This window comes from Drosophila melanogaster, chromosome X, assembly GCF_000001215.4.
Source record: "Drosophila melanogaster chromosome X".
Lineage (NCBI taxonomy): Eukaryota > Metazoa > Arthropoda > Insecta > Diptera > Drosophilidae > Drosophila > Drosophila melanogaster.
The window spans coordinates 17,126,194-17,148,694 of NC_004354.4; the positions used below are offsets into that span (position 1 = coordinate 17,126,194).

At 41.8% G+C, this 22,501-nt stretch overlaps 4 protein-coding genes and 14 non-coding genes across 29 annotated transcripts in view, besides 2 other annotated features; 1 reads left to right on the plus strand and 17 right to left on the minus strand.

The window, feature by feature from the left end:
- The window catches only part of CG5004 (uncharacterized protein), a 28,407-nt gene extending 18,612 nt beyond the window's left edge, over nucleotides 1-9,795 (plus strand). For 3 of the 6 annotated variants that reach the window (NM_132967.3, NM_001201726.1, NM_001201725.2), the window contains 8 exons: nucleotides 109-1,708; nucleotides 1,806-1,981; nucleotides 2,045-2,724; nucleotides 2,957-3,092; nucleotides 4,771-4,966; nucleotides 8,032-8,477; nucleotides 8,552-8,684; nucleotides 8,752-9,795. In NM_132967.3, the coding sequence (NP_573195.1) occupies nucleotides 109-1,708; nucleotides 1,806-1,981; nucleotides 2,045-2,724; nucleotides 2,957-3,092; nucleotides 4,771-4,966; nucleotides 8,032-8,477; nucleotides 8,552-8,684; nucleotides 8,752-8,928 (3,544 nt within the window). In that variant the 3' untranslated portion in view covers nucleotides 8,929-9,795. Of the gene's footprint in view, nucleotides 1-108; nucleotides 1,709-1,805; nucleotides 1,982-2,044; nucleotides 2,725-2,956; nucleotides 3,093-4,229; nucleotides 4,486-4,770; nucleotides 4,967-7,417; nucleotides 7,595-8,031; nucleotides 8,478-8,551; nucleotides 8,685-8,751 lie in introns of those variants that run through there. The other 3 variants (NM_001316634.1, NM_001201727.1, NM_001298430.1) reach the window with 3 other exon arrangements.
- mei-218 (meiotic 218) lies at nucleotides 9,792-16,797 on the minus strand. Of its 4 annotated transcripts, NM_001031897.3 has the most exons (9): nucleotides 16,609-16,797; nucleotides 16,074-16,514; nucleotides 15,501-15,568; nucleotides 15,133-15,288; nucleotides 14,786-15,010; nucleotides 13,183-14,722; nucleotides 11,785-13,118; nucleotides 11,496-11,728; nucleotides 10,385-11,203 (listed from the first exon to the last, which is right to left on the minus strand). In NM_001031897.3, exons 5-9 carry the CDS (start codon nucleotides 14,917-14,919, stop codon nucleotides 10,884-10,886), a joined length of 3,561 nt encoding a protein of 1,186 aa, NP_001027068.1. In that variant the 5' UTR covers nucleotides 14,920-15,010; nucleotides 15,133-15,288; nucleotides 15,501-15,568; nucleotides 16,074-16,514; nucleotides 16,609-16,797; the 3' UTR covers nucleotides 10,385-10,883. The 4 variants fall into 4 exon arrangements, with proteins under 4 accessions (NP_001138215.1, NP_001027068.1, NP_001188657.1 ...); NM_001144743.2 differs by having other exon boundaries at nucleotides 9,792-11,203; nucleotides 15,501-16,797; NM_167557.3 differs by lacking the exons at nucleotides 15,501-15,568; nucleotides 16,074-16,514 and having other exon boundaries at nucleotides 10,757-11,203.
- Nucleotides 10,385-16,797, minus strand: mei-217 (meiotic 217). The gene is made up of 9 exons (NM_001031898.3): nucleotides 16,609-16,797; nucleotides 16,074-16,514; nucleotides 15,501-15,568; nucleotides 15,133-15,288; nucleotides 14,786-15,010; nucleotides 13,183-14,722; nucleotides 11,785-13,118; nucleotides 11,496-11,728; nucleotides 10,385-11,203 (listed from the first exon to the last, which is right to left on the minus strand). Exons 1-5 carry the CDS (start codon nucleotides 16,668-16,670, stop codon nucleotides 14,898-14,900), a joined length of 840 nt encoding a protein of 279 aa, NP_001027069.3. The 5' UTR covers nucleotides 16,671-16,797; the 3' UTR covers nucleotides 10,385-11,203; nucleotides 11,496-11,728; nucleotides 11,785-13,118; nucleotides 13,183-14,722; nucleotides 14,786-14,897.
- Nucleotides 11,401-11,440: a mobile genetic element.
- A 597-nt stretch (nucleotides 16,798-17,394) lies between the features above and the next one.
- On the minus strand, nucleotides 17,395-22,071 carry RpS5a (Ribosomal protein S5a). 4 transcript variants are annotated; one of them, NM_078658.3, is made up of 5 exons: nucleotides 22,011-22,071; nucleotides 20,605-21,007; nucleotides 18,823-18,939; nucleotides 18,425-18,523; nucleotides 17,395-17,578 (listed from the first exon to the last, which is right to left on the minus strand). In NM_078658.3, exons 2-5 carry the CDS (start codon nucleotides 21,004-21,006, stop codon nucleotides 17,510-17,512), a joined length of 687 nt encoding a protein of 228 aa, NP_523382.1. In that variant the 5' UTR covers nucleotide 21,007; nucleotides 22,011-22,071; the 3' UTR covers nucleotides 17,395-17,509. The 4 variants fall into 4 exon arrangements, with proteins under 4 accessions (NP_523382.1, NP_001285360.1, NP_001285361.1 ...); NM_001298431.1 differs by having other exon boundaries at nucleotides 21,864-22,071; NM_001298432.1 differs by having other exon boundaries at nucleotides 21,495-22,071.
- Nucleotides 17,623-17,717: a mobile genetic element.
- On the minus strand, nucleotides 17,741-17,875 carry snoRNA:Psi28S-1192d. Its single transcript, NR_003736.1, has one exon. It is a non-coding gene; the product is annotated as a snoRNA:Psi28S-1192d (small nucleolar RNA).
- Nucleotides 17,914-18,047, minus strand: snoRNA:Psi28S-1192c. The gene has a single exon (NR_003737.1). It is a non-coding gene; the product is annotated as a snoRNA:Psi28S-1192c (small nucleolar RNA).
- On the minus strand, nucleotides 18,090-18,227 carry snoRNA:Psi28S-1192b. The gene has a single exon (NR_003738.1). It is a non-coding gene; the product is annotated as a snoRNA:Psi28S-1192b (small nucleolar RNA).
- On the minus strand, nucleotides 18,242-18,381 carry snoRNA:Psi28S-1192a. The gene has a single exon (NR_003739.1). It is a non-coding gene; the product is annotated as a snoRNA:Psi28S-1192a (small nucleolar RNA).
- Nucleotides 18,638-18,777, minus strand: snoRNA:Psi28S-2876. Its single transcript, NR_002467.2, has one exon. It is a non-coding gene; the product is annotated as a snoRNA:Psi28S-2876 (small nucleolar RNA).
- On the minus strand, nucleotides 19,017-19,156 carry snoRNA:Psi18S-1854c. Its single transcript, NR_003740.1, has one exon. It is a non-coding gene; the product is annotated as a snoRNA:Psi18S-1854c (small nucleolar RNA).
- Nucleotides 19,191-19,341, minus strand: snoRNA:Psi28S-1135f. The gene has a single exon (NR_003741.1). It is a non-coding gene; the product is annotated as a snoRNA:Psi28S-1135f (small nucleolar RNA).
- Nucleotides 19,364-19,502, minus strand: snoRNA:Psi18S-1854b. The gene has a single exon (NR_003742.1). It is a non-coding gene; the product is annotated as a snoRNA:Psi18S-1854b (small nucleolar RNA).
- On the minus strand, nucleotides 19,537-19,687 carry snoRNA:Psi28S-1135e. Its single transcript, NR_003743.1, has one exon. It is a non-coding gene; the product is annotated as a snoRNA:Psi28S-1135e (small nucleolar RNA).
- snoRNA:Psi18S-1854a lies at nucleotides 19,710-19,848 on the minus strand. Its single transcript, NR_003744.1, has one exon. It is a non-coding gene; the product is annotated as a snoRNA:Psi18S-1854a (small nucleolar RNA).
- snoRNA:Psi28S-1135d lies at nucleotides 19,881-20,022 on the minus strand. The gene has a single exon (NR_003745.1). It is a non-coding gene; the product is annotated as a snoRNA:Psi28S-1135d (small nucleolar RNA).
- snoRNA:Psi28S-1135c lies at nucleotides 20,055-20,197 on the minus strand. The gene has a single exon (NR_003746.1). It is a non-coding gene; the product is annotated as a snoRNA:Psi28S-1135c (small nucleolar RNA).
- Nucleotides 20,208-20,352, minus strand: snoRNA:Psi28S-1135b. The gene has a single exon (NR_003747.1). It is a non-coding gene; the product is annotated as a snoRNA:Psi28S-1135b (small nucleolar RNA).
- On the minus strand, nucleotides 20,419-20,566 carry snoRNA:Psi28S-1135a. The gene has a single exon (NR_003748.1). It is a non-coding gene; the product is annotated as a snoRNA:Psi28S-1135a (small nucleolar RNA).
- Nucleotides 22,072-22,501: the final 430 nt, after the last annotated feature.

Below are 22,501 nucleotides of genomic sequence, written 5' to 3' on the forward strand. Positions count from 1 at the left end.
AATATCCATGTAACGTTTTTTAAGGCAAATCTAAATTAGAACAAGAAAAGATCACAAGAATATTCTTAAATTACAGTACATATAACCTTTTCACGTACAATTTTGCAGGAGCGACGCCAACGAGGTGACCCTGGTACCCGAAAAGGACTCTCGCCTACTGATCGACGGTGCACCGATCCTGGAGGAGACGAAGCTTAGCCAGGGGGCAATGATTACCATTGGCAACTCTAATTATCTGAGGTTCAACAATCCGGACGAGGCCCAGATGATGCGATCGGCGATGGGCTCCAATGAAAGGATTTCGATGCCCCAAATCGATTTTACGCAATCGGCGAGACAGGCCCACGAGCTGAGTCAGTCCCTGGAGCTGGAATCCTTCTACGAAAGCATCATAAACCCGATTAATAACCCATCCACCTACGAACTGGAGTGCCCCAAGGTCTTCTCCTCCGACCTGGTCACTGTCAACATGCCGGCCAAAGATGTTTTGGGACAGAAATACGCCAGTTTTGCCCGTAATCTCGCCGAGAATCATCGCAACGAAAAGCAGTTGAACAATCAGTATGCCAAGGGAGTTGGCAGCAATGGTGGTTACTGGAATGTGCCCAGCAATGCGGCAATTTACAAGGAGCAGCATCAGCAGCAGCACCAGCAGGCTCCACAGGATTTACTAACGAAAGTCAATAACGATCGCTACGATCGTTACCCCAAGGCGGGTGGCCTGCAGATCTACTCGATGAATGGTGTGAATAGCGATATAAATAATGGCCCGGCTACCGGTAATAATTCTGGCACTGGAGGAGGAGCTGAACTGGAGGATATGCTAAAGATCTGCACGGAGTACGCCGATCGAAACAACTCAATGCCTTCTACGCACAATGTTTCCAGTACCTCCAGCATCACATCTTCCCCGATTGTGCAGAACCGTATCAAAACCAATGGTTCGTTGCCGCGGGACAAGAATAAGTCACCATTTCCACAGCAGGCAGGAGTAGCAAGCAGTGCCAATATTTCACTTTTGAGTAGTTCCTCTGGCTATGAGAATGTACGGTTGCTGGGCCCCAATCGTGTGGAGATCAATGGCCAAATCCATGTGCCAGCTTCAGCGGGAGATGGCGGATCGTCCAGTGGAGTATCCTCCAATGCACTTGCTCCCACGGCTGCGGTCAGAGCAAGCCATGAGAATCTTAACCAAAACCATTCGGCAACTACAGGTGGCAAGTATGTGCCACAGAGCCCGAGGACAAAGATCCGCACCAACTGTATGTCGCCCAAAAAAGACGTGTCCTTTGGCAATGCCTTTGCTTTGGCTATTAGTCCACCACCTCTGGCATCCAGCGCTGTAGTGTCTACATCCAAGCCCATTCCTATTCCCAGTATGGTGAAGCCACCATTGGCACCCAAACCACCGGCTCCAAATCAGCAACGCGACTACGAGCAGCTCTTCAAATCCTTCGAACGAAAGCAGCAGCAATTGGATCGCATGGTGCCCGCCAAGCGGAGTAACAAGAACATCAACAATCTCACCCTTAATCTGCAGTCCGTGGAGTCGCAGACGCAGTCACCCAAACCGAGCAGGAAGCCAGCTCCGGCACCCAGAAGCATTCATCTAGAGCAGCGTCAGCGTCGGGAGCTCATCCAGCGGCGCAAGCAGCTCAAGCGGGAACTGGCCGAGCTGCCACCTTCAGCGGGAATCGAGGGACTGGAGGTACATTTAAAGTTTCAAATCAAATAGAAAGCCTTTCAGAATTGCCCTCTTCAAGTTATTGAGAATCCGTTCACTAAAGAAACTCCTTCCCTTTCAGTTGAAATTAGGTGAGCAGCCCTTAGCCCCCAGTGCCTCACCGCGGCTGCAACTGCAGGCCTTGCAGAATCGAGTTTGCCGCCTGGAGGCCCAAAGGAATGCCACTCGTGTGATGGAGGAGAATCAGCAGGCCAAACTTAAGCAGTCCATCGAAATAAAACAGGATCAGCTGAAGAAGTAAGCTAACTTAGTGACAAAAGAAAACTATTTGATTTACATACATTCTCCATTGCCTTGTAGACTGCGAGCCATGTTGAAGCAGAAACCAAACAATGCCTGCTTGAAGGAGGAGCTGCAGCTGGTATGCGAATCTTTGGAGAGCGATAGAAAGACTTTCGAGGACCTGGAATTTCAGTATTTCGAGGAGGAGTCCGAGCACCATGCCAGTCATGAGGAATTTAAACGGCAGGAGCAGCGTCTTATGCTGGAAGCCGAATTGGCCGCTCTGCGCATTCAAATTGGACCGGATGAGGAGGAACCAGGTTCGCCCACCTCGCCAGGATCCACAGGCAGTAATCTGGTCAATGGCGTGATGTCCCAATCTCTGTTTGGCTCCGCCGAACTGCTTTGCCCGAAGCGACGCAACCAAGAGGATTTGATGTCAAAGAGCGTGAATGAAAATATGTTCTATAATCATAAAATCGAAGCCAACACCAGTACGCCCAAGCGCCTTCCCCTCCAGCTTTTCGAGGACTTGGCAGGCGGCAGCTGCGAGCAGATAAGCTTTAATCTATCGCTGCAAGGCGATCGCTTTGAGGTCAATCCACTGGAGAGACGTGTGCCCTCGCAGGACGACATCGATCGCAGCTGCAAGGTGGCCAATGATGCGCCCATCTCCGCCAGCCAGGGTGCCAGCACAAAGATCTTTGACAGCATCATGGAGATCGAACGGAATCGCAAACTTCTGTTGGCCCAGCAGGGTAGGAAAACCTTAGTTTTAATCTGAAATCTATAAAAGCTATTAGTATAGCGATTAGTTAGGCAAAATCGTTTTAAAAAGTACCCTTTCCCAAAACTTCTTGCTTTCCAAAAGTATGAAAGAAACCCTATAAAAACTAGTATTGTTTCGCTACAGTGGTTTTTGAAACCGAATTAGTAGACTCTTCGATTTGACCGCCTTTTAATACTCACACTCTCATTTACGGTCCACAGGTCATCAGGTCATTGAGCACGAGCGCCAGAAGATGTACGATCTGAAAAAGAAGAGCCACGACGAGGCCCGCACCCAGTATCTGCTCTCTACCCAACAATCGATGGAGCAGCAACGCCAGCTGGAATCGGATGCCAAGTGAGTTGACCCCCATTCGGTATCCAACCCCCTGCTCCACTGCACCCCCGGCTAATTGAATGTGTGCCCCCTGTCGAGTTAATTACTCCAAGTGCGACAACAAAGATGCACTTCCAGTGCCACTTACACTCGGATGCACGAAATGATATTTGCAGAATAATGAAGATATTTTTGAATTATTTAAATTATTTTGAATTAATTGCTAGCTGTATTATGAAGAGCTTAAGCTAACTTACTAATAATGGCCCATACCAATTAGCATTCACTTTAGATTTGTTTGGTATAAAAATATTTAATATCTTATCTTGCAAATTTTCCAAAATTGAATGAAATCGTTTCTTGATTAATTAATTGTTAATTGTATCTGTGGCACAAGTGTCTTTTGTCAATCGGCCTTTGATTGATACTGATTTATTAGAATGACTATAGCTCGGTTAAAATATCATTTTGCCGAAGAAGATACCCAGTTTTGTGGTGCAGTGTGTTGTTGAAATGCCTATTGGCTTGCTCATTGAACTCGCGCTCCTATAATTAATCAAACTTTGTGGCTAATAGCTAAACAGTGTGTGCCCGCCCAGCACTCCACCCTCTTGAAAACCGGTTGTCAAATCACTTTGAAATTTGAATTGAAAACCCAAACAAAACACACACCAAAATCAATAAAGCCGCGACGAGCACATTTGTCTGGGCAAATAATAAACTTCCACCGGTTTCAGTTTTATTTTAGTGCCCATATGCTGATCGAACGGACGCCGTCACCTGAGTAGCTTTTTAAATTATTTATTTTCCTGATTTTTCGAAGTACATTCGCGCTCTCAAATTTTGCTTATACACAGCGATATATGCGAAAGATATTTTCAAATGTGTTCGATACAGTTTTGCGATCAAGTTTATGAAATAAAATAATTGAAATTCAATTGTGAATTAATATATATAAAAAAATATATAATATTATTTGCAATAATATTATTTTCACAAAGCTAAATTCATTTCTCTCTGTGCACCGTTGCTGATAAGCTTATCAGCTGATTGTGTATCCGAGTGTGCGTTCGCCGGAGTATCTATGTGACTCAATCGTCGGATTGTGTGTGCCAACTGTTGCTTTCGGATTGTGCATTCACATCCATTGCGTCCGCCCGCTTAGTCAGTTTTTTTGGGCTTTCGCAGTCTTGCAGTTGGAACTCGAGCGTTAGCCATCGGATTCGGAATCGGGTATCGAAGTTCGCGCGGGAATGAGTCATTCTAAATAGATGATGAATCGAATTAACGCGATGATTCCTTGCTGGTACGATGATCGAAAAAAGAAAGATAAAATAGTGCCGGTTGTTATGGTGACAGAAATCCAATGAATAAGTCCATAAAGAACACGGCACTAGAGCATTCAGCGATAATGGTTGTGTTTAAGTTGACACATTGTGAAAGAATTCAAAAGAAATAAAATATGATATAAAAAGTTATAAAAATACATAATATTGCTAGTTGAAATCAAAAGAAATGCAGACACATAAAGGATTTGATTTTCATATTATAAAAGAGACATAGTTTCATTTCATTTAAAAATATAATTCTCTTAACCAAATCAACTGCATTTTCATAACCAATATTAGTGTTTTTATTTCTTATTTCAATATTTCATGATATAACGCGTAATTGATGGCTTATTTATATTTTCTTGCAGCGGCGGCAAAGACGCGAAATTATTCGAAAAGACCGAGTTGCAGAAGCTCAATCAGAAACCAGGTGAACCAGTGGATGACCAGGTGCAGAAGATCGCTGGCGACAAGGAGAACAATGTACAAAACCGAAAGTCAACAGGCAGTAGTCCCACAACGACAACAACAACAACAACAGGTGGTGGAACGACACCTCAACAGGTGAGCTGATGGAAGCAATTTAAAAATAAAAATATAAAACTTGACCCCTACACTAAATTGATGACCTAGGCCAAACAAAGCGAAAGCTTTTCCGTTTGTTTACTTGCTTGTTATTGTAGATTTTTGCTTCGGCTTCCGGGAAATTTTTGGTGGTCAAAAGCGCAATTGTCAGTGACCCCATCCATTTTTCCACACACCAATTTATGTGGCATTTCCTTTCTGTCCATAAACAAATCGGATATTGTGAGGAGCCAGATGAATTTGTAATTCCACTGAAACATTGATTATTGCTGCTATATTTCTTGCATGACGGTTGTTTTGCATTCAAACGCTATTTGTGGCACTTTTGTTCACTTACAAGATCAAAATGCAAAGAAAAAGTTAATTTGTTAGATTAGATTATTTTGTACGCTACTTTTGTGTCAAAGAAGTATGCAACTTTCAACTACTAGTAACTGCCTCGAAATGGGCGTTTCCATGTATTTTTGTTTTATATCAGATAAATATAAATGCATATGTACATATATCTTGATAAAGTGCAATTTTCGCCAGGGTTTTAACAATTGCTATAAGAGAACTGTGAATTGTTTTGGGTTTTATTAAACACCTCCGCTCAGATAACTAAATAGTGTAAATAAATGGGTTCATAAATGAAACTGATTGCCGATAATAATGCCTACAAGGTTGAAATATTTCCTTAACGTGCTTTTCGCTTCCCTTGAACGCAATTCACAAGATTGCTCACCTAAAAACTCTCGAAGAATATATATATTATAGAATAGAGTTCTTGAGAATTATCTGCTGACATGTTCACGTGCTTCTAATTGCAAACCATTTAAGTGGAATATAGCACACAGTAAAGTATTAGCTTTGCAATAAGTAATAGCTACTTGGCTACCTATTCGATCCAAGATATTTTAATTCAATTAGCTGAGGCTGTGCTTTGCATAATTTAAATTTAATAACTTCCTTTCACTGAATCACCCAAAGACTTTTTTTTATACCAGTTTTTACGCTTATCGTTTTCTGGAAGATATTAAAATGAATCACTGCTTATATTTTATTATAAATATTTTTTATTTGTTATCGTTGATGGACTTTTAGCGCACAAATAACATTGATCGACATTAACATTTGTAAATTACTGCTTTGGTTTTATTTATTTTGCTGTTCAGAGCTTTCAGATGAATCTCTTACTAATGTTTTTGTTTTGCTTCAATTTTCCAGTAAATCCGCCTTTTCCATTTCCCCAAAAATTCATTCATTACAATTTTGTTTTTGTTTGTGCAAAGTATACTATTTTACGAGTTGCTCCAAATTTATGATGTGCACGTACATTTGTGATATATCTTCTTTGATTTTCCTAAACTTTTAATATAACTCTAATAAAGTTGACATTGAACTACACTGTTAAATATCATTTGGTTTTCAAGATCACACGATCGTGAAGGCAAGAGTCGAAAAATTTAGGTTAAGATTAAGAGAAATAGTGGGTGTAAGAGTGCGATCTTATGCGTAATTTTAGAAAACTTGTTTCTCTTCGCCATGCGCTCGAAAAAACAAAATAAAATATTTGTTGAAAATAAAATATAAAAAAAATTAAATCAATATAAAGAATTCCAAGTTTGCAAATCTATTTGTAACTTTCACAATATGAGCAAATATTTCAATTTATCCTTCGTTATAATTCCCAAGTTCTTTTTATTGATAAAGTTCTTAAATTTGTATATGAACATAGCCGTTTTCACTTTTCTCACACTCAAGTTATTTTATTTATTCAAATTGAACCTTAGTTGCCAATGGCAATATACCAAATATTTTTTAATGAGGTTTTAGCCTCTATTTGAATTGGAATAAATATATTTTTCGAGTGCACCTCTCCCATCGTCCTGGATGACGATGAAATCCATCGCCAGCTCGTTAGTCACGAGTTGTTGGCCGCCTCGGCATTTTGTTAGCTGTTTTATTTTAGCCGTGTTTATTTAAAAAGAGCCACCCCACCATCCCGTCGTGCTCTCAATTGCGGATTCTATATGGACTGCACTTATTAATAAGTTTAATATTTGCTCTGGTCTTTGTTTTATTTTGGTTGTATCTCTCTCACTTAGTTACGCGTTACGTTTTGTATGCTCCGTATTATTTTATTCGGATTATTTTTCGTTTTTTTCGATGTTTACGTTTCACCACGATTCTTGGCCCATTTGTTTACACATTTTCCGAACTCGCCAATAGACTGGCCATCGTTATCGTCTCCCGTTCATTGGCCACAAAGATCCGCGGACCATTACGAATATAACTACGTCGATCTGGTTCGCGATCCTCCTACGGCGGCTGGACAATGTTCATGTGCGCCCCATTCGATGAGATCCGTCGAAAAGCCTGAAAGTCGAAAAGTCTGTCGAGCAAGAAGCTTTGGTGGCGCTGGCGGTCGCCCCATCATCGTCGGTTTTCGTCGGAGAATCGCTTAGTTAGTTGCCCATTTCCACTGGAAGCACAAGTGATTTTTAAGAATTTTTCCCCATCCGGTTTTCCGTCGATTTTCGCATCGATATGTCCGTGTGGATGACTTACGTACAGCATCGGCGCACAGATGCAAATGCACGCCAGCGCAATGAGTTGTACTACTTAGTAAGTGGATCGAGAATTTATTAACAAGAGTTGGGTTTTATAAATGAATTATACAAGTTATCACTGATAGAATTTGGTAATCAAAAAAATAACAAATGTGTGCGGGCTACAAAGATATAACTATGGATAAATGAATAAAATATACTTTGAAGAATTCGTTCTGTAGTCAACAAATTTAAGCCATTGCAAAACATGAAATTTCATTAAGTAAGATAAAAAGTACGAAGGAAATCATATTAAAGCATCCTAAAATAAAAATATAAACAAAATTATAAATTATTGAGGACATAATCGTATAAAAGCCTTTAACAAAGGCTAAAAAAAATGTGCTTAATGCAAAAGCAGTATTAATAGAATAGACTTAAATTAATGGCAATTTGGCAAAAATTGCAAGGCAGTGAAGATTCATTTTAAACGGATTCTCTCTATCATTTCAGCAACGCCACTCGCAACCGGAATTGGAGCACCACGCAATTGCCCTGGGAATAGGAGGTGGCGGCAGCGGAGGTGCAGGTGGTGCCAACCAAATGGTGGCGCGTAGTCCGCGTCCGCTTTCGGAGGCCAACAATTGCGATGCGACGATTGAGGCGCCCAAGTTTGCCAACGGAATGGACTCCTCCGCGTCGCCGGCGGTGGCGGATAACAAGAGGGCCAGCAGCAATTCACAGGACACAGCATCGGCGGGCAGCGGAAGTGGGAACAGCGGAAGCGGTGGCAGCACCGCCAGCGATCGGAAACGCGTTCTACCGAAACACCAGCGTCCGCTCACCCGCTACCTGCCCATCTTTTCGCCGGATCTAAATCTGCGGCACCACATCGAGACCGCTGGCCACCAGATCGATCCGTGCCCGCACGTGTTTGTGGACGCCCACAGTTGTCGCGGGTAAGCTTCTTGTTTTGCCTTTAAAGCAAAAGCAAACTAGTGTAACTCTAACTATAATTCGAATGATTTTCCAGTTACCTGCACAAGCTGGGTGCCACGTTTCATGCCTGGTCGAGGCGCTGGTTTGTCCTCGATCGCCAGAGGAGCGCCTTAATTTACTACTCTGATAAATCGGAGAGGAAACCAAGAGGCGGAGCCTATTTTGCAGTGAGTCCATATCATGGTACGCTCAAAACTCGTCTATATTAAAGACACATTTTGTACTTATCCACAGACCATCGACGAGGTGTATCTGGATCATCTGAATGCCTCGAAGAGCGGCCGACCGCATTGTACTTTTATTGTAAAAACGAAGAAGCGAAGCTATAACTTACAGGCCGCATCCGATTCAGCGGCGCGCATTTGGATCGATGCCATCATTACCGGAGCCCAGGGTAACCTGGACTACTAACGGATTCCGCGGAGGACTCCGAACACTTTTGCCCAGTACACAGTCTCAGCATTAGATGGGAAATATATTAAATGTATAAGCTCAAATAACTTACCTAATAATAACAAAGGAAACATAAGATTAAAAAGTAGCCATGTAAGACGAAAAAACAGCTGCTCAACAAGGACACGGGCAAAAGGAACCTAAAACTATCTTTTTTTTTTTGGCGAACTAACGAAATCTGAGATTTCAGAACTGGACCAAAGTCAAGAACGTATTTTTTAGACCTAAAAATTATGTATATACATTTTACTTTGTCATATTGTAGTTAAGAACTATTTTTATGTCTAGATTTAGAAACGATTGTAAGTCAAAAACAGTCCCATGCTACTAACACCGCCATTCTAAAACCTAATCATACAACAGATTTTGAAATTCTTGCTTATTAGGACGGCCTGGTATCAAAGGCAAGCATCTATATGATCGCATATATATCATAAACCCTAGAATATAGCAATAAACGTATACAAATTGTATAACGATTTAAAAGTAACTACCAAAATGACTCTTGAACACTTGAAGTTTCATCGTGAATTTACCCAATAACGTTATAATATTGTATGCCTATCTATTATATTTTATGAAAAATATACCATATATTTTGATAAATGTATAATTGGTACAATCCAATCGAGAGATAGGGGGGTCAAATTATTTGCCCATCGCTACGCGTAAGACTAAAACTGAACGATTTGCTCAGGCAGCTGGAAAGGATAATCAAAAGCAAGAGAATAACTGAGAAACACTAAACTAATAATAACAATAATTATGTATAAATATATGTGTAACAATACAAGGTAGTTAATAAAAAGAATTGTTTTTTTAAATAAACAAATGATTTTTATTCGATTCGAAACGGAAGTATTCAGAGTATTCTTAACATTTTGTTGACTTTACATAGTTAACGTAGTCAACAAAGTAATTGAGCGTTCTGCATTTAAAAACAATTAAATTTGTTTGACATTCTTTTATTTATTTACTTACTAACTTTCTTGGTGTCCATTTCTTAATTATTGTTAAGTTACATTTATTCACAGCCTGTTTCAGGTTTTCTGTGGAAATATTGTCTTTTATCATAAAATCCAAAAAAAAAAACTATTTGACTATTCTTGGCATTTAGGTTTAATTCTTATTAACAAAAAAATTAAAGTACTACTTTTTTTATAAGTAGATAGTTTTCCTTGGACTTGAAGTTGAGAAAAAAAATCCAAAATTCTCCAAAAAGTAAACACTTCTTACCATATATTTTTAAAAATATCTATGGCATCCTTATTTTATGTACTATAACTTTTGTAAAGTATTCCTGATGTCCCCGACGTAATGTAACTATTTTATGTATTGTTAACAATTCATTTCAGGTGTAAGCATATTCTGTGGAAATATGGTTTTTATAAAAAACAAAACTATATAGATTCTTGGCCACACATTTAATTTTAATACTTGTCCCAAAAACAATTTTACAAGTACATAGCTTCCAAAAAATTAGCAAAAACATCGTTGATTAGCGATTAACAACGGTACAAGATTATTCCAAAATTTTCCTGATTTTCGCGAATTAAATTTTTAAAACTATCCGCGATTAGCTTGCGATATACACAAAACATATATCGAATGAATCAAAAGATACTGAATGTGGAGGAGATGGGGGATGTATGTATGTGTCGGCTATGTGTGAATGCTTACAAATATAGTCTTCGTTTTTGAACGCTTCAGGTGTTGTTTGTGTAGTAGAGAATGGCTAGGGTGTAGTATCTAGTGGCTATAGTGCCGATTTTGTTTACAAACACATGTGCTGTAAATTTATCTGTATAAAACTACAAAAGGTATTCAAAATTGGTCCAGTGTGCGATGGTTATAAATCTACGAGTAATGCCAAATCAATGCCAAGTTGGTCTATAGGGATCTATGCCAGGCGTTTAGGGCATGTCCCAGCTATCTGTGCGCCGCCTCTTATCCGCGTGCATCCCCAGCTCCTCGTCCTCGTAGCTATTCAGATACTGAAGTAACCAGCGTGTAAACTTGTTCATGTACGGATCGATGCAGGAGATCACATTGAAATTGAAGACCGCCGGCGGTGCCTGGTTTTCTTTGGCCCCGAAAATGCCCTGCACGAAATGCTCGCAGTGAAAGATGGCCACACAAACGTCCGATTCAAGGACCTCCAGCCGCAGCGCCAGCTTGGCAAAGCACTCAGCTAATTGCTTCAGCACTATATAGGTCTTGCTAGAGAAGACATCTGGAAATGAGCGGGATGGAAAACGTTAGTTGCCATCGATTAGAGGAGCACAAAATAGTAACAAAAGTTGTAAATAGTATTTCAAGTTTCGAAAATAATTAACAATTTGACTCTGTTAATTGTTCTCGAAACATGCTAAATGCGAAACATTACTAAAGTCAGTTTGGATGAGATCTGTTTGAATTGTGATTGTTGTTGTGTTTGTTGATCTGTGTTTCATAAAGCCGTACTGACACGACCCTTCGCTTTGAAGCTAGGAAGACGATTTGCTGCTTAATGGAATTAGACTTACTCGGTCGCTCTTTCCTGGAGATCACATAATACTTTTGCAGCATATGCTGAGCGCCATCGGTTAAGGTGGTCTTGCGCTGATGCAACAGATGTATAAGCATGCGCATATCGTCCTCGGGAATGCTCAAGCCATCGTTGACTACAATTTGACCCTCAGCGTTGTGCTTCTGAATTATAGAGTTCCAGAGACTATTGCTGGCCTGAGCACCCATATAAATTGGCAGCCCGAAGATTCTGCAAATTAGGTTAACTTAATATACAAGCGTAATTTCTAGTTTTGTCCACCTTACGGGCACAGTTTGGCGAGGGCCAGTGTTTGATTGGTGGAGTTGTTCGGCTGCCAGTAAGTCCAAACGGCTGCCTTTAAGGGCTGATCGATGTGCAACTGCGGAACTGGGACCGCTCCATTTTCGATGCACTTTTCCAGCTGGCATCCCTGATCCTTGGACAGACGATTCCAATCGCCGGCGTAGTAAACTCCCTGTTGTGCCAATAGTAAAGGACTGGCCACTATCCAATTAAAGCGCGTGGGCAGGGCATTGAAAGTGGGCTGCAGTCCGTATTCGTGGGGTCCCAGGAAACGTGGTGCCAGTTGGCCCACTTTGTTAAGTAGACGGTTGGCCATCAGGCTGTCGGTGGCGATTATGCATAGCGAAATTGGAGCCCGCACCTCATCAGATTCGATTGAAACGATACTGGCCAGCAGTATCATCTTCAGGTACACAAAGCAATCCATAGGCACACAGTCCTGACTGATCTGAGCACTTAGGGCGTAGACAAAGGAGTAGTCAGAATACTGCGATGAGATCAAGTGATGTAGTTTCTTGATGCTGGACGGCACGCAGTTTAGATCCGGCTTGGGATATTCTTGGCCGTGCTGTGATGGGGCTCGAAATATCATATGACGCTCGAGTGGTGGTCCTGCGTCCTTAGCGAGGTACGCGTTTTCCTCGCCGTGTTCGTCGGCGACGACCTGGTTCTCCGACTGGAAACTCGGGGGCTCTATCTCCGACTCCCACTGCCATTCCTGGTCCTGTTGCTCCGGCTGGGTTTCCTCCTGATCCATATCCAACAGAGGCCTGCTGTACATTAGGTCCTCGTCCTGGTGGATGCATGATTCCCACAAGTGTTGCTGGTGCTGGTTCTCCACCGGCGGCGAACTGAGAGTATGCGATAACTGGGTGGGCCCGGAAATGCTGGATGGGAGGCGGCTGGAGCTCATATGCTGGATGGGGGGTGGCGAACTGGTAAATATATCCATATTGGTGGTGCCAACCCCTGTACACGGGAGACTGGCTAGCCGAAAAACCGACTGGCTGACACTGTTGCTTTGGATTTCAACCGGAATTTGTGGTGACGAGTTGCTCCATATAATTCCCGACTGCTGATCAAAATAGAACACGGGCGGCAGATTGCCGGTGGCACTCACCTCGATCATTGCCGGTGGTACAATGGCTTCGATCGGTGTGTCGACTGTCTGTCGTGGTGGACATGGCTGATCATCTATCTCAGAGGTGTATTCGAGTATTGGTTCTGGGGCGCTGTCAGGATTTGGTAGTTGCTCGCGTGGGTTATTTTTTTTCGCGTGCAAAGAGCGCGTAAAACGCTGTCGACAGCGTCTTTGCTGTAATTGTCCAATATAGAAAGGGTTATCTAATGAGGATTAAACTTACGGTGCAGTAACTTACGCTCAATCTAGACACTTTGTGGGTTAGATGGGATTCTCCGGTAGGGTGGAACTCCTTAGCATTTGAGTTCAAAACGCTGCCCATAGCCAATTTTCGCATGTGGCTGCTCGCATGGATTTCTGGTGAGCTTTTCACCTGGCGCGGTTTCTCCTGTTGCTGGTACGGCACCACCTCTTTTTCCGGCGTTTTCCCTGAAGATCCCTCAAGCAAGGACTCTGTAAACTCTCGACTTACCGCCTGCAGACTGCGCACCATCCGGGGGTTGTGATTGCGACGTGGGAATCTCCTCTGCCTTCTCTCACTTTGATTAGGCGTCGGCGGCATAACATCCTCGTCCTCATTGTGGACAACACTGGGACCCGAAGATTGAGTGGTCTGCTGTCTGGGCGCAATGCGGATTGGTGCCGAAGAATTGTTTGTAACTGAAGCTCTCTTCGCAGGGCTCCTTGAGTGCAAGTAAATGAGCTCGGTAGGTCTCTCTGATTGCGACTGAGTATGATTAACAGGGTTCATCTGCTGCTGAACAGAAGTTTTCGGACAATTCTGAAGAATCTTTGGCTTCTGCTGCTGTTGTTGTTTCCAAGAGTGCTGAATGCCAGGAGACTTCTGATTGTTTTGGCTCCTTTCATTATTGGCAGGACTCTTCTGTTGCTGCTGTTGGAATTTGCTGGGAGAATTTTCAGAACTCTTCTGCTGTAAAGAACTGGCAGAACTCTTCTGATGATGCGAGGAATTGACCCAACTCCTTTGCTTCTGTATGAAATTGACCGAACTCCTCTGCTGCTGTGAAGAATTGACCCAACTCTTCCGCTTCTGTAAGGAATGGACCGAACTATTCTGCTGCTGTAAGGAACTGGCAGAACTGTTTTGCTGCTGTAAAGAATTGGCGGAAGCCATCTGCTGCATGTTAGTAAAACCGACAGAACTCTTCTGCTGCTCCTTTGGAGAGTTAGGTGTTTTCTGCTGATGCTCGACAGAATTAGCCGGACTTGTCTCCTCCTGTTGGGATTTAGCTGGAGTATTCTGCTCCTGTTGGATATTCTTCTCACCCGGAGAGGACTGGGCAGAACTTTTTGGCGTCAGCGGCTGTACTGAATCTTTACTCAGCAGTGTTATATTGGTCGAAGAAGAGCAACGTGCCTGGTCGCTTAAAGACTTTTGGCTGTCGCTAGGACGTACTGACGACAGCCAAGTGGTCACCGATTGATGATTGCTGTTGCTCGATTTCGGAAGCATGAAATCCGGCAAAAAGTTACCCAGCACAGGCGGATCTTTTACGCGACTAAAACGACTGGCAAGGCACGAAACAGTGCCGCCGTCATCTTGATTACGCACCCGCGGCGTTCGTTGTTTGAATCTCTTCGGGCGCTGGCCCAAATCAGGATACTCTTCGGCACTCACAACAAAGCTACGATCAGGCTTAGTGACTTCTTTAGATAAGCGCCAGACGTTAACATTTGGTTTGTAGACACCGGCCTTCGGTGTGGGAGTCATAATAGGCGTCACATCGCTTTCGACCAGGCCATTCGATGGTATGGTGCTGGGCATTGGGGGATACATTAATATATTTGCTTATTATAATGGTGTAAATAGAATATTCTACCCTATGGAGCTTGTGTTGGCATTTTGAGTAACTTCACGAACTTCACCATCGTCATCGTTGCGCAAGAAAACATTAAGCTGGAGGGGAATGTGCCTACGAGGGTCCTTTTTCTCTAGTTTATTCGTAGATGACATGCTTCCAGTTGATATGTGCTGGCTGAGCTCGCAAAGTATCCAGTGATTAGGTAGCTAGCACCCAACTTTAATTCGCAGTCGTGGGCGTGGGCTAAGAAATGTTGTTAATATTATGATTATTCATGATAGTGACATCCAAATGAGTATGTCCTAGTTTACCAGGCATATTTAATTTCACGTGTTTATGATGTCCTGAATACCAGATTCACTTACCTCTAAGGCGAACTAATTTTGGGCGATGAAGGCAATTGGTGACACGAGGTGTCTGAACTGCCGAAATAGGCAAGACAGCCAAGATACGATAGGTTTCCGTGACGCGCAGCTTTTGGTATTCACTCATGGGCCGCGAGCAGCTCGAACAAAAGGGTGCTGAAAGATATCAAGAAGATGGATTAGCAATGGAGCTGGCACAGGATCTCGTGAACAAGGAATGCTGGGTTAGATAACATTTTGTTAGACAGGGTTCCGAGGGTTGTGAGTATGGCTAGAGGTTAGAGGTTGTTAGTTAGAGGTTGTTGGCTGTGCCACAATTTGGATAAAGTGCACGTTGTTTCTTTATGTTCCTAGCCTATGGGACCTACCATCTGTTGAGCTGGTCTGTATGGCATTTCGCATACAGCCACTGCCGCAGTACCAGATCGATTGTAGGCTACAATGGAATATCAGGATATAAATTACACATATTATCAAAGATTGGTACACCCTAGCAGAGCAGCTGTGTGTTTTATAATTAATATGTTTAGAAACAGATATTGCCTAAAGCATAAGAAAATAATACATGCAATAGACAAATAATAAATACCATTAACCCACTTAAATAAAAAATAACGATAATACGATCCATGCTTTTTTAACTTTAACAACAATGAACATTCATAGAAAGTTAATGGGATATAGATATACTTCTTTTGTAGGTTGGTATTTACACTTAAGAGACTAAGCTTAAAACCCTCTTGAACTAAACCAAAAAGGGTAAACCAGCTTGGCTAGCTTGGTTAGTTAAGAACTATAACTATAATTAATCAGGCATGACAGGATACATAGTACCCAAACATAACCAAATCGAATAAGAAAAATGTGGAAAAAGCACACCAAAGCAAACTAGGGGAACATTGCAATTCTCTGCCAGGACATGTACAAACTGTAAAACTGACACCAGTGTTTCTTGCGGCGTGAAAGCGGCTAGGATGCCCCGGATCTGGGACAAGCCCAGCCGGGTCAACTGGTCCCGCGGCTCGAACTGCAGGCCCGGCGTAAAGGGCAGTCCCACCAGGCGCCAGTGGGCGTGCAGCTGGTTGATATCGATGGGCTTCAGGCCAGCGTCCTTGAGATGTGAGCGGATCAAGCCATAAACCGAGTAGCGGACCGCTTCTTGAAACTGCAGCGGTTCCTCGACGATGAGCTGCAGTAGTTGCGGTGAGATATCGAGTAGTTGCCGGTATTCGAAGTCCAGGCGCAGCTGGATGGGGGCCAGCAGGTCCTCTGGCCGCCGGGAGCTCATATAGTTCGCCACAAAGCGGCCAGAGGAGACCTGGACCAGCTTGAGCAGCTGCGTCTGCCGGCAAAAGTGCTCAACCAACTTCTGATCGTGGAATCTGTATTGTATATTAGCATTTCGTGTTTTATGTCTTTAGGAGCCTGCGAAAATAAATGCGCCCTGTTTTTTAACCAGGATTACCGTGCACTTACTGGCTTTTTAATGGAGTCTCGTTTACAACTGATGATCCTTCGCTTGCATCCACTGTGAACATTATACACTAATCCAGAAATGTGAACTTATTTCAATCCGACCTACTACCAAAGAATTTTAAAATGAAGTGTTTGACTAAGGAAAAATTGGAATTAAAACCGATTGCGATATGAAGTGTACCTATCGAGCCCTGATTTAAATCGATACTGAAGTTTTTCGATCGGGTAATGTGTGACTTAGATTTTAAATGTCGTTAAATGACTAATGACTAGCCTCCTACAATAAATGGATCTTTTGTTGCTTTGGCATAGAGTTCTTCAAAAGCGAAGAATAGAATATATAAATGTAGAATTTAAGGGCTTAAAACAATCGGAGTATTGTAAACTGTTGCCAGCTTTCCAATACATTTATTTTAGAAAAGTGATGCCAGATCGATGGAGTATCGCAACTATCTATAGATTTTATACACTAAAAAAACCGTATTTTAGTGATCTATCGTGAGTAGTTAGAGAAATATCTATGAAAGAAATTGTATCAATATCGATAAAAAAAACTTTTTAAAGTTTCAATTTGTTTAAACCATGTAATTTACTTTAATTTTTTAGCTAAATTTCATTTCAATATTTTTAGCTATTCCAAGCAAGACAATTTCACGTTTTACTCACGCTTAACCTCACATATTTCTGACACCAGCAGCCCGATAGAAAATAGCTAAAATATCCGTTCTTCTCTGACAACCAAGTTTATTATAAACTAAAAACTATAAAAAAAGAATGGTCTGAAGTGAATTTTTCATCTTGTTGTTTATTTTAGTTTTAGTGTATCATTTCTCAGTGTACACACGTTATTTGTATAAAAAAAAACAGACAGAAGTTTGTTTTTGCTGGTGATGATGTCTCCTTAACGGTTGGACTTGGCGACACGCTCCAACTCATCCTTCTTCTTGATGGCGTACGAGTTGGAAGATCCCTGGAAATACATTTAAACACAAGTTATTAGTATTGGCTATCAATGTTTTTCTAGATCTTTTATATGTTAATTGCGCTGTTATGTTACTGTTACTGCATTGTATGGATTCATCGCTTCTAAATAAATAAATATAAAAAAACAAGTCCCTAACTTATTTAAAGCTAGTGTTCCTTTACGTTTCTCATGTGCATTGAACTAAGCAATATTACAAGCACAAGGATAATAAAGGATGGAAATTAATCTGGTCCAAAAGCGAGACTACATAATTAAACCACCATGCAGAATTAGATTGGACCTATTATTAAGCTCTATATACCAACTCTTAAATAGTTTGCTAATGTTCTTTTACGTTTCTCGTGTGCATTAGACTGATATTGTCACAAGCACAAGGATAATAAAGGATGGTGATTGTTCTGGTCCAAAAGCGAGACTACATAATTAAACCACTATGCAGAATTAGATTGGACCCCCGCTATCCTAATCGAATCAGTTCCTAAATGCTAATTCATAAAAGTGTTCTTTTACGTTTCTCGTGTGCATAGGACAGTTAAGTGGTCACTAGCACAAGGATAATAAGAGATTTGGAGTTTGATCTGGTCCAAAAGCGAGACTACATAAATAAACCATGATGCAGAATTAGATTGGACTAGTTGAAATGACTAGCTGTGTCACTAGAAGGAAGAAAAGAGCTATTTCGAAGCTCAATTCTTGGGTTAATCCGAGTGCCGAACGTGGTTCTCGATCTGGTCTACAAGCGAGGCCAGGCATTTTGGTAGTACAATGCCAAGCATTAGAGTAGACCACCCCATTCCCACTTTGATCTCGCCACAAGCCCAATTTACCCACCTTAGCAGCGTTGATCAGCTCATCAGCCAGGCACTCGGCGATGGTCTTGATGTTCCTGAAGGCAGCCTCACGAGCTCCAGTGCACAGCAGCCAGATAGCCTAAAGGAAATATACGGAAAAAAATTAATTAAGTAACTTTATGAACGCAATCACAGCAGCGTAAGAATTTGGGGTTCTTATCGTTAGTAAAATGAAAGTGTGTTATGCAATTGATAATGTCTCTTCGTTTCATACGCCAAATGTCGGCTATACTACACATTATGACGCTACGGATATTAGATAGATTTTCGTTCTGGCCAAGTGTTATAAGCAAGCAGTCTCTAAACGAACCACAAGCCATTGCTACCGGCCACCGTGAGCACATGCATCTGGAAGGCAAATCTTCAGAAGAAACCCACCTGGTTGACGCGACGCAGGGGCGACACATCGACGGCCTGGCGACGGACGGTACCGGCACGTCCAATACGGGTGGAGTCCTCACGGGGTCCCGAGTTGATGATGGCGCTGACCAGGATCTGCAAAGAGGTCACAAAAAAAAATCGAAATGAGTAAGCTATCACTTGATCCACTCGAAGCACCAAAGTAGAATTTTTGCTGTTGATTTATTGCTTTATTAAGGTTGCATTTTTGAGGCCATGCCCTTAAGAGGAATAGCTAATCATGGGGTTTATTGTGGTCCAATTGAATACCACAACGCTGTAGGGATCAACGCTGCAGTTTTAGTTTTGGACGGATAATGATACCCTTGGTGAATAATGCTTAACTTTAGTGTTGTTTTAATTTCCAGGAGAGCAGGAAGTGGCTTATATCTTCAGGCACAAGGATAGTTAAAACAATTTCAATTGATATTAGTCCATTTTTGGTTATGCTCAGTATGGCATCGTATTTTTAAGCCATCTGGCATTGAGGTGGACTGACACGCGGTTTCTGAGAATAGGTTTTTGTTGATTTATGCTTTATTAAGGTTGCATTTTTGAGGCCATGCCCTTAAGAGGAATAGCTAATCATGGGGTTTATTATGGTCCAGTTGAATACCACAACCCTGTAAGGATCAACGCTGCAGTTTTAGTTTTGGACGGATAATGATACCCTTGGTGAATAATGCTTAACTTTAGTGTTGTTTTAATTTCCAGGAGAGCAGGAAGTGGCTTATATCTTCAAGCACAAGGATAGTTAAAACAATTTCAATTGATATTAGTCCATTTTTGGTTATGCTCAGTATGGCATCGTATTTTTAAGCCATCTGGCATTGAGGTGGACTGACACGCGGTTTCTGAGAATAGGATTTTGTTGATTTATGCTTTATTAAGATTGCATTTTTGAGGCCATGCCCTTAAGAGGAATAGCTAACCATGGGATTTCCTGTGGTCCAATTGAATGCCACAACGCTGCAGAGATCAACGCTGCAGTTTTAGTTTTGGACGGACACTGATCTCTGTAATGAATGCTTTCTTTCTAATGTAGTCTTAAATTCCAGGAGAGCGGGAAGTGGCTTAATCTTCAAGCACTAGGATAATTAACACTTATTCCTCTGAGTCTATTTAATATATGCCTTAGCTGGGATGGAATTTCCTTCAACTAGCATTGAGGTAGACTCATTGTGAAAGATCCACTAATATGCTATTGTCTTAAATGTCGAATTAAGTTCCAGGAGAGCGGGAAGTGGTTTTATCTTCAAGCACAAGGATAGTTAATACCTTTTCCTATGAGTCCATTAAGAGTTATGCTCAGTTCGGCTGAAAATTACCATCAACTGGCATTGAGGAGGACTCCTCTATAATACTATTGTAGCTTTAAGTTCCAGGAGAACCAGAATTTGCTTTCTATTCTAGCACTAGGATAATTAAATCTTTGGTTCACTATTAGTCCCTTTGAGAGTTATGCTTCGGAAAGTATGTAGAACATAGCCAGCATTGAGGAGGACTAGAAATCAGTGAAGATTCCCTTTAAATCAGTTTAAACCAAGGTACCGCATATGCTTTATAATGGTTTTGTAATGTGGTTTTAAGTTCCCGGAGAACAAGAAGAGGCTTTGATATCTTCAAGCACTAGGACATTAAAACCTTGTGTTCGCTCTGCGTGCCCATTCTACCCATGACCGAGTGGCAACGTTCTCTGGCCACAGTTTAGCATGGGACGCGGTGGAATTGGGAACATTTGGACGGGATGGGCATGTTTACCTGCAGAGGGTTCTCCCCGGTGAGCAGATGAATGATCTCGAACGAGTGCTTGACGATGCGGCAGGCCATCAGCTTCTTGCCGTTGTTGCGACCCTTCATCATCAGGGAGCAGGTCAAACGCTCCACAATGGGGCACTGGGCCTTGCGGAAACGCTTGGCGGCATAACGTCCGGCGGAATGGGGAAGATAGCGGGCAAACTTCTCCTTCACCGAGATGTAATCCTGCAGAGAGATGTCGTTAACGGTGACATCGTCGCAAGACCAGCGGCCGAACAGCTTGATCTCCGGCAGCTCAGTGGTGGACACCACATTTGTCTCCAGGATCGTCTCGGCCACCTCGGCTTCCATAGGTGCCGCTGGCTCCTCGAAGGTCTCCACCACGTTTTCAGCAACTTCGGCCATGCTGCAATAGTTTTTGGAAGGCAAATAAGTTAGTCACGTGTCTGCAAATCGGTATTGGTAATTCTACTGTGGGATGGGATACTTGAGGGCTTTGCGATCTATTACTATCACAGACATTCATTAATGGTTGGTTAATGGTATTTGTTCGTTGATTTTAATAAGCTAACTTCTATTATTGAACATCATTGTATGGCTTGAACATCACCTAGAAGTTTTACAGAAACGTGTTTTTCAGTATTTGTTTATGGAAACATCGTCCCTTTTGTACAAATTTTATACACATACAAATTGTTTATAACTTTAACTAGATTTCGTTTGAAAAATTCTTTTACAAATACAAAACCCAAGAAAAGGCTGTGATAAACTGATACGAATAATTTTTAGAGCCTTAACATTCGTTTTTAAATCTTAAAAACGTCTTAAAACAAAAATAAACTACAAAAAAAGTTCCAAGGTTTATGAAAGACGGAAGTTTCAGTGAAGATTACGTTTAAGTATACAAAAAGGGTCACAATAACTTTTAAATACATATTTAAGTAGTTTTCCTGCGTTAACACGTTTTTTTTAAACTGTAGATGGGCGCTATACGCACACACACACACGCATAAGCACCGTAAAAAACACACGCGCGTTGTTGTTGTTGAATTGCGAGTTTTTAAGGGTTTATACTTTCTTGAAGGTTATCCTTTTGGATAATTGGCTCAATATACGTGGATGTATATTGTATTAAACATATTCTTGCGCTGCAAGCAGATAAAAAAAATATACAAAAAAAAAGGGGAAACAAACACGTGTGACGCACACACACAGTTGCACTCGCGCGCACACACACAAACAAAAAGCCGCCCGTTTTTAACCTCATTTCGGTGGAAATGGCAATATTCCGCAGTTTGCCGCAGTAAATTCACAAAACCCTTAGTATCCACACTAGTTGCCAGCGTTTAGCCGTCTTTTGGCCATCCTCTGGCCACAATCCACACAATTAAACGTTGAAAATCCCTTACTTTGTCACAGAAGAAATCGAGATACGATGTCAGCGCAAAGGCAAACGCCTGAAAAAGAACATGTTACGGCAGTGTGCAGCAACGCCAGAGAGTCCGCTTCCGCCGACACGCACACGGTTGCATTCCGGCTGCCAGGGCTGCGCAACAAGTGAACTATCGAACGGAGATAGGCGGCCATGAGTGGGGATTATTCCTCGACTTAATCACTTTTTCGAACGCGTTTGCTACTTGAGTTGCACATTTATATGTACTTCATAGAAATATACCCTGCTTTCAGGCATACTATTAGTTTTAAGCCACTTTTTTAATGACAAATTTCGAACTTTCTATCGATATGCGGCATTTCGCGGTTTTGCCAGTCACAACGGGTGGCGATAGTTGAAATTCGCATGCCAAATTTTCTTTATTACGGTCACCTTATAGAAATTTTGATATGCTTGAGTATTAAATGTTATTATTTCACTGACTGTAAAATAAAAAGTTATTTAAAT

Coding starts and splice junctions, on each gene's coding strand:
- RpS5a (NM_078658.3), bottom strand. CDS start 21,006: ATGGCCGAAGTTGCTGAAAACGTGGTGGAGACCTTCGAGGAGCCAGCG. Junction 18,524..18,822: donor CCCTGCGTCGCGTCAACCAG/GTGGGTTTCTTC, acceptor TATTTCCTTTAG/GCTATCTGGCTGCTGTGCAC. Junction 17,579..18,424: donor AGCTGATCAACGCTGCTAAG/GTGGGTAAATTG, acceptor ATGTATTTCCAG/GGATCTTCCAACTCGTACGC.